The sequence below is a fragment of the Telopea speciosissima genome, chromosome 3 (genome assembly GCF_018873765.1).
Source record: "Telopea speciosissima isolate NSW1024214 ecotype Mountain lineage chromosome 3, Tspe_v1, whole genome shotgun sequence".
NCBI lineage: Eukaryota > Viridiplantae > Streptophyta > Magnoliopsida > Proteales > Proteaceae > Telopea > Telopea speciosissima.
In genome coordinates this window covers 64345252-64362360 of record NC_057918.1, presented here as the reverse complement: position 1 = coordinate 64362360, position 17109 = coordinate 64345252, and the positions used below count along the sequence as shown (strand labels likewise).

At 39.0% G+C, this 17109-nt stretch overlaps 2 protein-coding genes across 3 annotated transcripts; one reads left to right on the top strand and one right to left on the bottom strand.

Moving 5' to 3' along the window:
• Window positions 1-2401: 2401 nt before the first annotated feature.
• Window positions 2402-16601, bottom strand: LOC122655981 (UDP-D-apiose/UDP-D-xylose synthase 2). Of its 2 annotated transcripts, XM_043850391.1 has the most exons (10): window positions 16250-16601; window positions 15964-16056; window positions 15718-15825; window positions 11941-12055; window positions 11723-11856; window positions 11531-11632; window positions 11356-11448; window positions 11105-11240; window positions 10904-11027; window positions 2402-2411 (listed from the first exon to the last, which is right to left on the bottom strand). In XM_043850391.1, the coding sequence occupies exons 1-9, from the start codon at window positions 16520-16522 to the stop codon at window positions 10912-10914; spliced, it is 1170 nt and encodes a 389-aa protein (XP_043706326.1). In that variant the 5' UTR covers window positions 16523-16601; the 3' UTR covers window positions 2402-2411; window positions 10904-10911. The 2 variants fall into 2 exon arrangements, with proteins under 2 accessions (XP_043706326.1, XP_043706325.1); XM_043850390.1 differs by lacking the exon at window positions 2402-2411 and having other exon boundaries at window positions 10894-11027; window positions 16250-16600.
• Window positions 8978-9535, top strand: LOC122655982. Its single transcript, XM_043850392.1, has 2 exons — window positions 8978-9041; window positions 9148-9535. The coding sequence occupies exons 1-2, from the start codon at window positions 8995-8997 to the stop codon at window positions 9476-9478; spliced, it is 378 nt and encodes a 125-aa protein (XP_043706327.1). The 5' UTR covers window positions 8978-8994; the 3' UTR covers window positions 9479-9535.
• Window positions 16602-17109: the final 508 nt, after the last annotated feature.

Genomic DNA, 17109 nt, shown 5'->3' with positions numbered 1-17109 from the left:
TACACCCACTCAAAATGCAGGCCAACATCTCACAAGAGAGCATTGGATCCACAATAGAGAAAGAACAAGATCTCTAAGATGCGTTTCGTTCTTCAAATTCCTGAATAGTAGTAGAAGAAGCAAAGAGAGAACAAAAACCCTAATATAAGCTATTTCCAGTTTCCTTAATTGGCGGAATCTCTGTAACCTTTCGATGTCTCCACCATTAAATGTCCTGCAAAACTCCCCTTAACCTCAATTCGTTGCCGGAGAAGTCGTCTGCCTTCCCTACTACTAGGTAACTCCTGCACTTCACATAATCACATCTCAGATTCTCAAATCTTTTACGACCCTGTTGCCGGAGAAGTCGTCTGCCTGATTCCTCTCTTTTGATTGTTTTTTTTTTTTTTAAATAATCTTTCATGACATTAATTTTTTTTTTTTTTTGTTTGTTTTGAGTGATCGTGGTTCTTCGTTGTCATAAGAGGAACTAAATTAGAACAGGCCATAGTTCATTGTCTTCTGTCTCTTTTATCAATATTGTTGATTTTTCTCATCGCAACATTGTTGATTTTTCGTTTTTTTACTTTGGGAAGCTGCTATTTTGGACCAAATTTGTGTTTGTTAATGGATAATTGTGAAACCAGCCTTAATTTGTACTGTGATTACCCATTAGTTTTTTCTCAAATATCTTTATTCTATTCTATTGCCTCTCGTATTGACAAGAATTTTATTGACAAATTCCCTTGGACTTTTGGTCCAGACTAGGCATATTCATAGTGAAACCACTTCTATGATAATCACAATATTTTAATCACTTTCTGAATGTTGGGTTTGTACCGTTTAACTCAACTCCCTATTGCTTTCACTTGCTAAAACAGGGTCAAGACAGGGTCAATCAGGGCCAACCCGACCCTGCTAGGGTCGGGTCGGGTCGGGCCGGGTTAGTGAAAACCCTGGCAGGGTCGGGTCAGGGTTAAGGGTTTCTTGGCCCTGCCAGGGTTGGGTCAGGGTCAGGGTTTAGGTTAAGGCCTCTAGGGTCAGGGTTTAGGCAGGCCCGGCCCAACCCGACCCATTGACACCCCTAGTTCAGAAATGATAGGGACTGAAATGAATGCATCATTCTTACCAAAAAAAAAAAAAAAGAAATGAATGCATCATTTCTCAGTGCCATGTATCATTTTATAACCTAGTATAATAATTTAATGCACTCATCTTTAAAATTCATGGGATGGTTCATTTAACTAAATAAAGGAAACAAAAAAGGTCCACCTAGTTGTAAAACAATGAAGAAAGTACAGAATGTAAGAAGGAAGAATTGAGGAAGAAGAAGAAGAAGAAACAAGAAAACGAGAAGGGTTTCAGGAGAATGCGCAGCAGTGAGTAATCACTCACTTTAGCTATTATATTAAAACTTTTAGACTGTAAGATCAGAAATAGCCCTACTTACATAAAGTATTCCCCTAGAGGACAACAATAGACATATTTTTCCAAAGTACCCTTATTCTACCACTCACCCTAAAGCTGAGGAATAGATATCATACATACCCTTGCTCCAAAGAGTATGAAACAATGGAGAATTAATTCCTATTGTTAACACAGCTGCTAATTGATCTCCTGTCTTCACAAAAGGTGTGTGGATATTCTCAGAGTCAATCTTCTCCTTTAAAGTGCTAGCCAGCCTCAATGTGCTCCTTGCAATCATGCTGCATAGATTATGGGCTATGATAATAGCAGCCTTGTTGTCAAAATATAATCTCATGGAGCTATCAATGTCAAATCCCAATTAGTAGAACAAATTTTTTTTCTGCCATAAGACTAAGAATTCACAAATTCCATATATTATTGCACTAAATTCTGCCTCTGCATTTAATCTGGCAACAATAGACTGTTATTACTCCACCAAGTAACCAAGTTACCACCTACAAAGGTGCAATAACTTGATGTAGATCTTCTGTCTGTTACAAACCCAACCCAAAATGCATCAATGTAGGCCTCAATCCTCAAGTGATTATGTTTAGTATACAATAATCCCTTTCCTGGGCTTGATTTCAGATACCTAAGGATACAATATACAACTTCTAAATGACCAGTCCTAGAAGGATGCATACACTGTCTCACCACTCCAACAGCTTATACAATACCTGGATGAATGAGGGATTGCTTTTAAACTGTCTCACCACTCCAACAGCTTATGCAATGCTTGGATGAGTGGGAAAGATAAATCAACTTTTCCACCAGTTTTTTTATACCTCCCAGCATCAATTAATGGATGACTATTGACATCACCTAATTTTTGTTTTTGATCAATAGGAGATGCAACAAAGTTTGCAACCCAACATCCATGTCTCTTTCAAGAGCTTGAACACATACTTCCTCTAACAAGTATAAACTCCCTTTCTTGATCTTTACACTTCGATTCCAAAGAAATACTTGAAAAACCCAAGGTTTTTTTTTTTATCTCAAACTGTTGGGCCAGGTGAGTTTTGAATCTTTTCACTTCTTCTTTATCATTTATCGCTACTACAACGTCATCCACATGGACAATTAAGATTGTGATTTTATCATTGCCTTGTCTAATGGACAGAATAGATTGGCATGGCTCTAAGTGTATCCATTCCTTAATACTTCTTATCTAGATCTCTCAAACCAAGCTTTTGGAGACAATTTGTATTTGAGGCCACAAAGAACCTTCTTCAACCGGCACACTTTCCCTTCACTTTGTGGGAAATTCAAAATCAGGCGGAACTTGCATATATACTTCCTCTTGCAAGTCGCCATGAAGAAAACCTTTCTTCACATCAAATTGGTACAAGGGTCAATCCTAATTCACTACCAAGGATAAGAGGACTCTTATTAAGCTAAGTTTAGCAACAAGGGAAAATGTTTCTTGACAATCAACCCCATACACCTGACTGAATCCTTTAGCCACCAGTCTGGCTTGTATCTCTCAATATTACCATCCGAATGGTGTTTAAATAAGAAGACTCACCTGCATCCACAGGAACACACCCTTTCGGAAGATCAACCATCTCCTAGGTACCATGCTTCTCGAGGGCCCTCATCTCCTCACACATGGCTTCGTTCCATTAGGGATCAGCCATGGCCTCAGTTACGTTTTTGGGAGTAGCGGTAGAAGATAAGGAAACTGAGTACGAAATGCCTGCAAGATAGATGGAGTCATAGGAAACATACTTAGCTATAAGATTAGTGCAATATCTTTTTCCCTTCCTAACAACAATAGGAAGATCCAACTCTTGAGGATAAGATGGAATGTTACCTAGATTAGGACGACAAAGATCAAAGGAGGGTTGTTAGCAGTTATTCTTCTCCCTTCTTCAGTGCACAATCAGCTCCTTCTCACTTCCCCCAGTTTCCTTACGCTCCCCTATTTGAGCTCCCGTTCAACTTCTGGTTTCTCAGCAACTTCCACATCCATAGTCTTTCCCACAGAACAAGTAAAGGTTGTGGTGGTTGCTGCACTACCTATTCACATTCACTCTCTCCTTAAAGAGGTGTCACCTGGGATGAAAAGTAAGGTATAGAATCAAAGAACGTAACATCCATGGATACAAATCTTTTTCGAGGAGGGTGGTAGTACTTGTAGCCCTTCTCAATAGAAGAGTATCTAAGGATTATAAACTTAAGAGCTCAAGATCAAGTTTAGAGTGTTCAGATTTAAGAACATGGACATAGCACACATATCCAAACACTTTGGGAGGGACATAAAAAACAGGGGAATTGGGAGCTTGAATTTTTAAAGGAAAATTGGACCCAATAATATACGATGTCATGCGATTAATAAGAATGGATTCAGATGGTCAGACCAGAAGGTGGGAAAATGCATACAAAATAGAAAACTTATAGTGATTTCCAACGAATGGTGATTCTTCCATTTAGCTACCCCATTTGGTTGGGTAGTATCACCACATGCAAGCTAATGGAGATGCCAGTATCACTAAAGATTTTTTTTTTATTTTTATGAATATGATAATATGTTCAATGAAGCACAAAAAAGTACAAGCAGCTCAGAAGAATGAGCAGGTAAAAGATACAAAGTGACTAAAAAACAGCCGGAGCACCCAAGATCTACATAATCAAGAGAACTGAATAGGAAGATCCCAAGAAGCCACAATCACCCTATTTCTAGGGGTTTCCTCACATAACCCAGTTGGCTTACCCAGCTTGTTTCTTATCTCAAAGGATATTGAGTTCCAAATCTGGCCCTACGATCCGGCCTTACCAGTCCATTTCCTTCTATTCCTTTCCATCCTAGATGATATATGGTAGCACAAAAAGCAGTCTTTCCCATCCAGTCACAGTAGCTCTTGCCTTTAAATGAATCCCTCACCCACTTCCATTCTCTGTCAAATATGAGAATGCTTCTATTTTCTGGCCAACATTTCTTAATAATATGCTTTCATAGAGAGTGTGAAAAGGAACAACCAAAAAACAAGTGATGCACATCTTCCTGACCAGCCCAGCACAAGCAGCAACTTGAACTTGCAGAAATGCCTCTTTGGTAAAGCAAATCAAGAGTCGGCAAAGAGTAAGTGCCCTCCATATGATAAAAGAATGACGAGGAATGTGTCCAGCAAATCAGACCATACAATACCACGGGACAGCAGTACCCCAAGCTTATCTGAGGAGGATTCAGTCCAAACAACACAATCTCCACTCCCATACGGTCTCCTGAACAAAGACCCTGACTTTCCTATGCAATGTTATTATATTTCCCCCTTTGCTGACCTGTCATATCAGGAAGAGACACATGCCAAGTATTGAAGGAAACTCTTCTCTCCTTCCCCAAGGCTCCCTTAGTTTATTTCCCATCACACAGGCCACTGGAGGCAAGTAAAAATGTATTTGTTTTGTGAGAATTTTGAAGGAATACAATAGGGTAAGCCTTATCCGAAGTTTACCTGTTATTAATTTTCTGTATGAACTGCAATTCTAACAAAAATAGGAACAGAAAAAGGGAGTAGTTCAGATTATGGTCAGAGATAACCGAAGCAATTTCCTTACCTAGGGGATATATCAAAGAAAAGGATCTCCATAGAATTAAAGTTAGTCGGATAAAGCACAGAGGCACTTCTATGTGGTGTCTGACTGATATATACTGTACTGATAAGAAAATGAACAAAAATTTTGGAAGATGGCTACGCTATATATCATGATTCAAAGCAATGCTGAACAAGCAAGAAAGTACACATGCTTAGAAATGGATGCAGCAAAAATGAGGAGATTGGGATGAATAGATGGCAAAAGTAGAGATGATAGAGCTAGGATCAAATGCATTTACAAGAACTTTTGGGGTAGGGGTGAGAGGTAACAAGATGCAGGAAAATCAACCAAGATGGTCCTGTCATGTGAAAGCAAGACCAATAATTGCACTAGAACAAGGGAATAATATAGTGGAAGTCAAAAGCTCTGGTAGTATAAAAAACGTAAGGTCTAATGATCTAACAACAGAATAGTGGAAAACAGTTCCGGGAACCCCATTGAATGAAGCTTTGAATGGGATAATTGGGATCAAGTTTCTTCTTCTGGTTTTCCATTTCCCTCTTTCACTGGGCCAGCTCATTGCATGAAAGCAATTACAATGGCACTTAACAATTTGGAATGCCAATCTAGAAGCTATGAACAAAGGAACAAATACATGACCAACCTATAAATTAACCCCAACAGATGCGTAAATGAGAAATTGGGCGGTCTTCACCCATCTTGGAGGTAAAGGTGCTGGTTGTCCAGAAATAAGTAAGCATTACTTAAATTCACTCAAGTTTTTCAGTGAGGCATGATCTTCAGAATTCAAAGCGAAAATAAAGAACCAAATAGAAGGTTTAGGAAATTTTGACACCTCTCTGTTCATGGACATAGTGATTAAATGCCTACGGCTGCCTATGATGCAAATAGTCCTGACCAAAACTTTGGTGTTCTATAAAAAATACAATTCAATAAAACAACAGCCCTTGAAATAGCTATTAACATCACCAATTTTACACTCCTACTTCCAAAAAATAAAAAATTAGTGGGTTTGTTGCCACCACCAAGCCGGCCCCCAAGGCATGATCATGATTCATATAGTCAATCCACAACAACTGTTTAAAAGAGAAAACCGATGCACCAAACGGAATCCCTAAAGCACATTATCGATCTCTGAGAAGGTGGAAATAAGAGCAAAAGAGACAATCCATGCCAAGTCAGGTTAGGCAGGAAAGATATGATGGTTCAGGAAATAACCCAGGAAAAATGGAAAGAAAAAAAAAACAGAAACATAGTAAGCCATGAACTGAATTGAGCGGATATGGAGAAGTACCTTATGAGAGATCTTTAGCTGGTGACAAGAGGGCGAACCCTGAAGATTGGAGAAGCCCGTGAAACGACCAGTGACGAAGCCGAGAAAGGGCCATTTTATGACTTTGATTCAGAAAGAGAGATAACTGGGTTGAGATGGTCTGGTACAGTAGTCATTTAAGAAAAGAATAAAAATACGCAAAAACGAAAATTCAAAACATACTGTCAACTCGCAGATTTTAATCGCAACGATAAATAGAGAAGAAGTGAAAAATAGGATGATCAGCGGATCTGTAGGATATAGTATACTACTACTGTGTCCATACAGAGAACCACCAATACCATTGAAATAGAAGAACACTGGCGGGTCCCCAGCACATGGTCAATCGTGTGGTATTCGTGAACCATTTTAATGTTCAACCTGAGGCCGGCCTAGAGGCATTAAGGTCCAAAAGTGCAAAAGGTCAAAAGGGTGGGAAACTTGTACTTGTTTCTCCAAGTTATCACAAATCAAATAAGACTTAAGGGTCGTTTATTTGCCGTTTATTTGTCAGGGAGAATGGGGTAGGAATGTTGTGGGACTAGGTCACAGAGTGTAGTGGGTTGGGAACATGGGTGGGATTTTTACTTTTCCCATGAACAATAACAAAAGTCTTTAATTTTTGTGGGGCTTTGGATAGCATAGGGGTTAGATTTTCAAGTGTCATGTCAGTAGATAAAACATTTTATATTGTTCCCTAAGCTTTTGTAAGTTCACCACCCAATGTTAAACAAATAAGGCTGGGATGGGATTTTGAAGTACCACATCAGCATTTTTCCACCCCACCTAAGTCCCCGTCAAACAAATGGGGTCGAGTGTTTGGTTAAGTAGGGTTGGAAACTTTTAGACAACCTCATTAAATATATTTTTTTTGTCTAGTGATGTGGAACCTCACTTTTTCCCACCTCACTCATTTTCAAAATCCTATCAATTTGGTAGGAATTTTGTATTTTTTTTTTTTTTGGTGACGAAGAAACCCTTAAACCTGTCCGAGTTTAAGGTTGCCTAAGGGAAAACCCCGGTTACACGAAGCCTCCACCCACCTCATGTAACCTTTATTGACTTTTTCTTCCCTAAGCTATAAGAGATTTTTTTTTAAAACCACTATAGGGGTGGGGGAAAGGGGTGTCTTATGCAAGGGTCTCAAAATCAAACCGAAACCAAACTGTGCCGTTTACATAGAAACCATGAAACAGTTTAATAAATGGTTTGGTTGTGGTTTTAAGATTGAGATTGTTTAGTTAGATGGGCTAAATCGAACCGAACAATTTATACCAATGGTAAACCGTTTTAGAAAATCGTTTAAACCAAAACAAATATTAGTACTATGTAATAATATTAGTACTATGTAATGACAATAATTAAGCATTAATGGTAACAACAGATAATTAGTAAATATATAATGTTACAAATAAACAATTATTTAAAGAAAACATATAAAAATTCAATTCATAACTTACAAAATCGAAATCGTTTATAAATGGTTCGGTTTTGATTTCACCTAAAAATATTGCACTGAACTACGTAACACCCTTAGCTTCATGACATGAATGTGAAACAAGAGAGTCAATACCTTGACCTCTTGGGGTCATTCACTCTACTTGCAAGTCACCGACCAACTAAGCAACTAATAGTATTATTCATAGAAAAGTTCATTTTGTGTTTATCTCTCTCCTCCTCCTATTTCCTCTCTTTCTCATAAAATCCCACCTCACTACAAGTAAATAGTTCATTGTGTCCTTCCCTTCCCTTTGTTTGTCAACTCAAGCCATAACATGTGGGATCTGTTGGCAGTCATGGGATCATACCCCTTGGTTCTTCCCATTAAATAAATAAGGAAATCAATCAAAATTGAATTTATGGATAGATAAATTTTTTTTATCACACGGATCTCTTTAATCATCCCATGAAAAAAGGAAACCATCCTACACCCGAATGCATAGCGGAAAGAAATCGATTTGGGTTTTCTTTCGCATGTCATGAATAACAAATAATATAAGAATAAGTTAGATTTGCTAACTTGAAGAGCCTCAAGTGTTGCTCCTCCTCCAAATAGTGGTTCTTCCTCCAACAAGCACACTAGGTAAAACAATCTTGAACCTTCTTGGTGCAGCCAAAGTTCTCCAGACTAATACGATGTCTCTATAAAGCTTCAAAATAATCAGGATTTCAACATACCCATACTCTCAAAAACAGGAGAGCAAGAAGAAGGAGAAGAGAGAGAGAGAAAATGCCAAGAGTTTGGCTAAGGGAGGCAGTTTGAAAAAAATCGGCCAAGAGAGAGAGAGAGAGATGCTCTATTGGACACTGCTTAACTATCTAAATATATTTCTACCAGAAATAATTCCAAAATAATGGCCGTTGGGTCCAGGGCCTGGGCTGTGGATCCCAATCTATTTCTATCAAAGCCACTTTTAATTTTCCAGTTCCCACTACTATATCAACAGATACTGAAAGATTCTTCAAAACCTGCTTGTCGCTTTTGCATACTCCTTTTTCCTTTATTTTCTCATCTAGAACATATGGCTATATAATAATACCACTTTCCTTAATAGTCTTACCTGATTGTGTTCCTTAATCATTCTCCCAACCTTTTTATCTAGAGCAGGAGTGAAACAACTTAACCAAGAACCCTCAAAACCTTAGTGGAAAGAGGACCGTTGGGCAGGGCAACAACAATGGCCGAGACAAGAAGCATTACTGCCAGTGACACAAGCGAAGTAAGGTATGGTTTCCCTGGTCCATGGATCACTCTGCTAGGTTTAACTTGAGAGAAGCATTTTTTTTTTTTTTTTTTTTTCTCTATTTGAGAATTATTTGATATCATACAGGACTGGTAAACCTAAGATCGAAGGAGAAGGAAAAGCTTTCTGTCACTGTGAGGAAGGGTGGACTTGTGTGATTACCAAGACCAAAGGCCCAGATGCAGGCAAGGTGTTCTTCAAGTGCGGCGAAGGTTGCACTTGCGTGAGCGTGACAGATGCCGGTATCGGTACTACCTCAAGCAGCATCCCTGAGGGTTTTGGTGGATTGGGAGGAGGCAAGACTTTCTGCAAATGCGAGGATGGGTGGGCATGTGAGATCTATAAGACAGAGACCCCTGATGCCGGCAAACCGTTCTATAATTGTGCCGAAGATTGCAAGTGTGTGACTCCTGCTTAATGCTATGCTGTTGAGAACAATAGTAACTAGTAAGGTGTGGGCTTGTCGTGCATAGAGTGGTCTTTCTTTAGTTCAACACTGTCTAGTGTTTGTAGGTGTCATCATGTGTGCATGTATCTGTTGTAATGTTATGATGTATCTGTTACATAAAATAAAAAGATGTTTAAAAATAGGCTATGTAGTTGTGGATTTTTCTAAAATAAAGGGCCACAATTTGTATGATGAAGTTGTTGGCAGTGGAAGGTGTCATATAAAATTTTTTTGGATTCGATGTAAGAGTATTTGAATGATCTGATCAAGGTAGGGTTTAGTGTTACCTTGAAAGCCACAAGCGTAGGTCCTTCGCAAGGAATATAACATTTCGGACATTGAACTCAATCACACAATCTTGCCTTTTCACATTAGGGTAGTTCTATTAAGGCTGCTAAAGTGAGTCTGTCTTACTTTTAAGTAAATACAATATGGAGAAAAGTTCTCTCTAGGGGAGTGTACCACCCACATCCAGACACAAAGGGAATGAAAAGACCGGCCTACCCCCATGAAAGGCGAAATCCAACCCCCCATGATGCCAATGCTCGTACAATTAATTTTATGCGGTTAAGTGATGAAGTTAGCAAATTAACTTTTTTAAATCCCTAAACTACACTAGGCCATGGGCAGAGTTACTGTTTTGCTCTTGGATCTAAAAGCCCCAAAATCAATCCTCTTCCTCACACCACTCTTCCGTACATGACCTACAACTCAATCTCTACCAATCCAATCGTATCATACATCAGAGAAGAAATCATGATTATACATTAAAGTAGTCAGTGCATGAAGCTAGGCTTCTTTGGTGAACGGACCACCAAAAACTTCATCATTATACATGGAATTTTTATCCTCTCCTGTTACTGCACGGTGCAGTACTGCATCATGCAGCGCTGCAGAGGCCATGTGGAACAGCAGGGCCCATATGGTGCACATGGCCTCTGCAGCCGCCGCACGATGCATTACTGCACCGTGCAGTAACGGGAGAGGATAACGATTCATTATACACATACACAAAACAACTTGACAAGCAAAATCCCCAAATTGCTAAACAGAACAAAACTTACAGTACATCTTCCTCAGAGAAACACAAAAAACAAAGGGAGGCGTCCGCACGTATCATGCTCCCAATATAGAAATCATGGTTCCAATATAGAAATCATGATTGTGCTCTCGCAGCATTACAGTAATAGGATTTATTGCACTACAAAGTCTTCCAATTTAAAGATGGACCTAAAAGAATTACAAGGCTCCCTGGGCTACTTGACTTCCTATGCCGCCAGGAAAAAAAAAATCGTACTATATACGAGCCACTTAAATTATGTGTTACATTTTCCTTCAAAAAGAATTAAACTTCCAGACTAGCATCACCCCGAGTGAAGTTCTTATAGATGAAACTAACATACTTAGCTGGATGCAACCGTTTTTACAGTGGCCTGCTTGATAGCCTCAGCATATGTCCTGTGCTGATAGGTAAGAGTTGATTCCAGCAAGTCCCAAAGTGATGTCTTAGGGTTCCAACCTGCACCACATATCGAGACTTCTGTGAATTTTGCTAAACCTAAAATGACCCAATAAAGGAGAGGGGAAAAAAAGTACCAAGCTGTCTGTTGATTATTGTCATGTCTGGGATTCGCTTGTCACTGTCATCATATCCTTCACCATAGAACTCTTTAGAGCTTACATCAATGGTTGGTTTCTCCAAAGAGGGTTCTCCACTTACCTTTGCATATACCTGGACAAATTATGGAGAACACAATTTACAGACATCAAAATCGGATGCAACTACTCCAAAAATCTGCACTAACAACAATTGAAGAATAAGAAAACAGAACTACTTGGCTATGTACCTCAGTCATCATCTCTGCGAGTTGCCTCACTGTAACTTCATTGTTAGGGTTGCCAACATTGAAAATATGTCCATTGGCCCTAGAAGGATTTTCCTGAAAAAGACATCAGTTGCTTCACTTACGTAAAAAAAGTAGAAACTAGAAAAATGAATGAGATAAATGAATGTTGGCATACAATCATCAAAACGACTGCTTCAATTGCATCCTTAATATACACGAAGGTTCTCTGGGACTGTCCCCCATCTACAAGCTTGAGTGGTTCACCACGCAGGAGATTCTGCAGTTAAAAGAGTGGTTAGATAGGCATGAAACAATTGCAACACTATTAACCATGTATCTTGACACTATGTTAGGAAATTTAACTTACATTACTGAAGCATGCCAGAACTCGTGGAACACCCTCACTTGGACCATCAATGCCAGGAATAAAATCCATCCTTGGACCAATCCAGTTGAAAGGTCTCACAATGGTGAACTCAAGACCATTTTCCGCACCCTCAGCTGTAATCAGTGCAAGACTTAATAAAAGAATATGATAGTAAAATACAAGAAATTCCATCTGGGAAACTAAATATGGGTGCCCACCATAAATCAGCCTCTCAATCAGTTGCTTTGCACATGCATAGGACCACCTTTGCTTCTCAATGGAGCCAAAAATGCAGGGAGATGTATCTTCTTTGAGAACATAGAATGCAGGGTCCTGTTTCATCATAAAAACACCAATTAATTGAAGCTCATTATCAATAACTGAAGTAATTCAGCATGCTGGATAATGCAGCAGTAAGGCCAATGTTAATCCACAGACTTGAACAGTCATCCATCTTTTTTTGGGGGGGCTGGGGGTGTTGGAGCCACTAGAAGACATAACATTCTATAGAAAACTAACATGAGAGAGGAAGAAAGCATAAATAAAAAAAGGGGTTTACCCAGTGCACGAGGCTCCCGCCACTGTGGGGCCTGGAGAGGGTCATAACATACACAGCCTTACCCCCGCTTCGGGGAGAAGCTGTTTCCAGACTCAAACACGCAACCACTAGGTCACAATGGAGCAACCCTACCGTTGCTCCGAGGCCCACCCTCTAGGAAGAGAGCATCTACAAACATAAAATTTCACCCCCAAGTCAAGCACAAAAGAGAATAAGCGATATTGTTTGCAAGGTTGTCTACCCTTAGAGTTACAGATACCCTAATCCAGAACCTTTTACACCTGTCGAAAATATCAACAAGGTCACGGAAACACCCAAGATTGAGATTCAGAGAAAGATTTCATAGATATCCAGCACCACTGGTCACTCAACCCTGACACCCTGACAAAAACATTAACTTCCAAACATAAATCCACAGATCCAACATAGAAGGGTCCAAACTGTAACACCATAAATACAGTAGCATACCAAATACACATACAGTATTGGTGAATCTTGCAGCAAGCAATAATAACTGATTCATGAGAAAAAAATAAATAAATAAACCTTCTACACCCAATAGTGAAGTGTTCCTGAGAACAGTATAGCAAAAAGAGCCATCTTTCCATCATTGCTCCAATACTAGATACATAGGAATCAAAGATCTGCCTACACTGCTAAATCATCCATCATAACAGATGCACTTGACACTATTGATATCTGGTAGTTTTCATACTGACTGGATCTACCACTACTACCTTGTATATTGAGTATACAGACTTACAGAGAGAACGAATGTAGAACAAAGGCCACGAGATATACCAAGAAACAGTAACAGTAATAAACATGGTCTTAGAACTCGGATCGGAATTGACCGTGGCGATTCCGATTAACCCCTATTCTACGTATACTGAATCAGACTGAGTTAAACCAAGTCAGGCTGAGTCCAGCCAATTCTGCGACGATTCAAACCGGAATCAATGGAGACCAATCATGTTCCCAACTAGAGTTTTTAAACCTAGGTAATAAATCTCAACCACAGTTCCGAGAAAATATTTCGAGGGGATTGGAAGTTTGATTTTTCAAAAACCAACATCAGTGACAGAAATTATGGAAATCAGATTTGGAAGCATGGTGAGGAAACAGTGCCCTCCCAAACAAAATGAGAGTTCATCCTCTCTCCTGTGACTGCTCTTGATGGCAGCATCTCATCACCACTTTACAAGCCATGGATTAGCTCAGACTTCGATGAATTCAATAGAGTTGTTCTACAATCATTATTCCATAGGCCTATTAGATTATCTGGAACAAAAGCACCCCAATGGTTATAGTACCTCTGACTGAGTCATACTAAGAGGATTCTGTTGGCAGCGAAGGAAAAGGAGGATGTTTTGAAGCACAACCTTAAGAAACAAAGCCTCAAAACTCAATGTGCAAGGCACACCTGAGCACATTTACTATGCTTCAACGTTCACCTAATGAGAGGGATAATAACAGTCCTGTTCTATGAATTCTTTCTTGTGGTACGACATTATGGCACACTTGGGCTCCCAACAAGGTGCACATGCCTTATAAGAAACTATTATCACTGGGCAATGAGAAACTCCATTCAACTCAATGAATATTTTATATAGCTAATAGGTTTAACATTTTTATAAGAGAGGGGGGGGGGACCAAAAAGCCACTTTCAGAAAATAAATATGCTTTCCACACAACGAAACAACAGACAACATGGTGGCACTCCTACAAAATAATCGATACCAATACACAGAAAACTCAGATCGAATACTGGTATAATATGTTCAAAAAACTCAACTAGGCATCAATACAGGATCCCATATATTCTAAATATGTATCAATTACATGACCAACATGCAGTAAACCAACAACATCAACCAGATGCAGTATTCTTAATAAGCTTTACACTTCATGAGATTTAATGGATGATGTAGTGGGTCTCCCCAATTATCATGTTTCCTTCCACAGATTGACCAAGTATCTTTCTTCTGACCAACCAGTCATTCAGTTTACATGACCAACATGCAGTAAACCAACAACATCAACCAGATGCAGTGTTCTTAATAAGCTTTACACTTCTTGAGATTTAAGGGATGATGTAGTGGGTCTCCCCAATTATAATGTTTGCTTCCACAGATTGACCAAGTATCTTTCTTCTGACCAACTAGTCATTCAGTTAAAATTTAAAAACTAAATAATTTCCTGTCACTCACTTTGCTGAAATTCCTTTTCAACCTCAAAGCATGTAGAATTTCAAAATCCAACTATTAATGAAACTAGATAAAACTGTCATAAGTGTAAGTCTTTCTTTCCATGTATGATTTTTTTTTTTATTTACTTTCCCTAAGAGAAGTATTACTTTCATTTTCTTATAGTTACCAATTATATATTTTCCCTACTTGCCAAAAACTTATGCTAAACTCCAAATACAGTTCTCCAGTAAAATAATTCCCCATCTTAATAGTTAACAGTCATGCACAGCAGTTACTTCATTGCTAGTGGTGCAAAAGGACTTCCATTGGGCAATCCAAATGAATTAAGTTTTTTTTTATAGGTAAGTATGTATGATATTAAAAGGAAAAAAAGAATTACAGTGGAGGCAATCCCTAAGAACCCTCTTTAGACAAGCCTAAAAGAGGGGAAGGAATCCCAAGAAATAGCAGGACATGCCCTGCAAACACAGAAGGAAAGCAGAATAACTTCTAGAAAAATAATTAAATCCGATAATAAGTAACTCTATCAATGTCCCTCTTAATCAAGCTTTGGAGATTAGCCTTGAAATCAGGGGGGATCAAACAAATTTCAGCTGTTGTAGAATTAAAAGATGCTAGGAAATCAGCTAGTTGGTTTTGTTCTCTCCAAACATGTATGATCGATCTCCTTCTCTCTAAGTAAAGAACAGAGATTCAAAATGTTACTTTTGTGAACTTGAGTACTCCAAATGAATTACGAATAAACACCAGCATAACAGTAACGACTTCTAAAAACATAATAACCTTTTACCATTATGCTCAAGCCATAATACCCTAGACATTACCAATCCAGACAGAAAAGGAATATATAACTTTAAAAGAATAGAGGTGGAAGTCACATGTTAGTAGATCTATAAGTTCAGTAAACTACAAACATGACCGAGTTGAGAAAATGCTACAGCATAATTGATACTAGATACTAATAAATAAATTAACTACAATAAGCAGTGGTTGAAGCCAAATGATCATATTAAAAACCACGTTATCCGAGGTTCTTGCTGAAGGTCTGTATTATACAAAGACGCACAGAAAATAAAATCTGAACACCAAAATCAAAACCTAAATTGACGTAAGAACAACTCTATGTCCACTGTAATTTTTAACAAGCGATCAAGAGAACATAGATCTGAATTTCACAACTGAATTAGCGACAAGAACGGAAAATGACGCAAGCAGAAGAAGATAACCTGTCGCAAAGGGTGATCCGTAGGAAGAAAGCTTCCAATCGTTTTCCCATACACTTCACAAGTAGAAAAGTGGATAAGGCGTTTGTTGTTTTCTGAGCAATACTTCACCTGAACAATCAATTCAAACCAATGAACGTCACTAGGTTGTTCAAAACAAGAAAAAAAAGGGGTAGGGGGGGGGGGGGGGGGAAGAAAAGGATAAAAAAGAGAACTGCCACATCATTTTATGAAATCGCAAATACTTACAATAGGTAGCGCATCGATGAAATTGCTATAGATTGTGTCAAGAGGACGAGTATTGTAATCCGCCGGAGTACAAATGGCCGCTAGATTAACCGTCTACAGAGCAACACATCGCATTAACGAAAAGAAATTCACATCAAGTATATACAGAGGAGGTGTGAGTAGGGGAGTAGCAGATCTTTTGAATCCAATAGATTGAACAACAACTAAAATGCGGAAAGAAATCAAGATAATGTAATTATCAAACAAAAAAAAAAAAAAAAACCAAGAATGGAGAATGCTAACACACCAGATCCGCCATCTTGATGAGCCCCTCGAGCCTGGAATCATGCTTGATGTTTATCCGGTGGAACTGGATCCGATCGGCCCAGGGTAGAGTTGCAGGCTCTAATAAATGCTTTATCTTGTCATTGTAAACATCAACTGCTAAGATCTTGTGTGGGGTCTCTGCCATCAATTTCTCGCAGAGATGAGAGCCAATGAACCCTCCGGCACCAATCATGCAAATGGTTATCGGTTTGATAGGGTTTCCGTCGAGATCCACTCTCGCCATTGCAGCCATTCTTAGATCTCTCTCACTGTTACTGTCTTGACTCTTGATCTTGAAGAAACAAATGAGGCTTCGCGAAGGAGGAGAAGAGGCTGAGAGAGAAAAAGAGAGACAGAGAGAGAGGTGGTTGAGGGTGACGTTCGTCTGCGGAAAGCAGATTTTGGGTGGGAAACGAGGCAGCGTTCTATTTAAAGATGAGAGAGAAAGAAACGGTTACGTAATTACACTAAACGAGTAACGACAAGATCAAGCATCCATTGGAACCTGCAAATCGGTGATGGTGGCCGTTTGTTCTTGACTATTGACTCAGTGAGTGAGTGAGTGAGTGTGTGGGGCGCACGCTTCCCATTATTTGCAGGCCATGTGACTATGTGAGTTGCTACGACTGTATGAGCTGTACGACCCTCGTTGTCATGTGAGGTTTTTTATTGATGTTCCATATTAATATATGGCCATGAAGATCTATATATTTACATTGATTGCCACTATGACTGGATAAATTTTGAAAGATTCGAGGTTGAGTTCTTCTTGGAAGGTGGCATTATTCCTACCAAGCACCGACGCATATAATTCCTTTGCCGTACTTACTAAGCTGGTAG

What these genes read in the sequence shown, in the direction of transcription:
- LOC122655981 (XM_043850391.1), bottom strand. Translation starts at nt 16,522, where the DNA reads ATGGCTGCAATGGCGAGAGTGGATCTCGACGGAAACCCTATCAAACCG. An exon ending in TCATCAAGATGGCGGATCTG is followed by an intron (nt 16,057 to 16,249) that starts GTGTGTTAGCAT and finishes GTTGCTCTGTAG; the next exon opens with ACGGTTAATCTAGCGGCCAT. An exon ending in AAGCAGTCGTTTTGATGATT is followed by an intron (nt 11,449 to 11,530) that starts GTATGCCAACAT and finishes TGTCTTTTTCAG; the next exon opens with GAAAATCCTTCTAGGGCCAA.
- LOC122655982 (XM_043850392.1), top strand. Translation starts at nt 8,995, where the DNA reads ATGGCCGAGACAAGAAGCATTACTGCCAGTGACACAAGCGAAGTAAG. An exon ending in AGTGACACAAGCGAAGTAAG is followed by an intron (nt 9,042 to 9,147) that starts GTATGGTTTCCC and finishes GATATCATACAG; the next exon opens with GACTGGTAAACCTAAGATCG.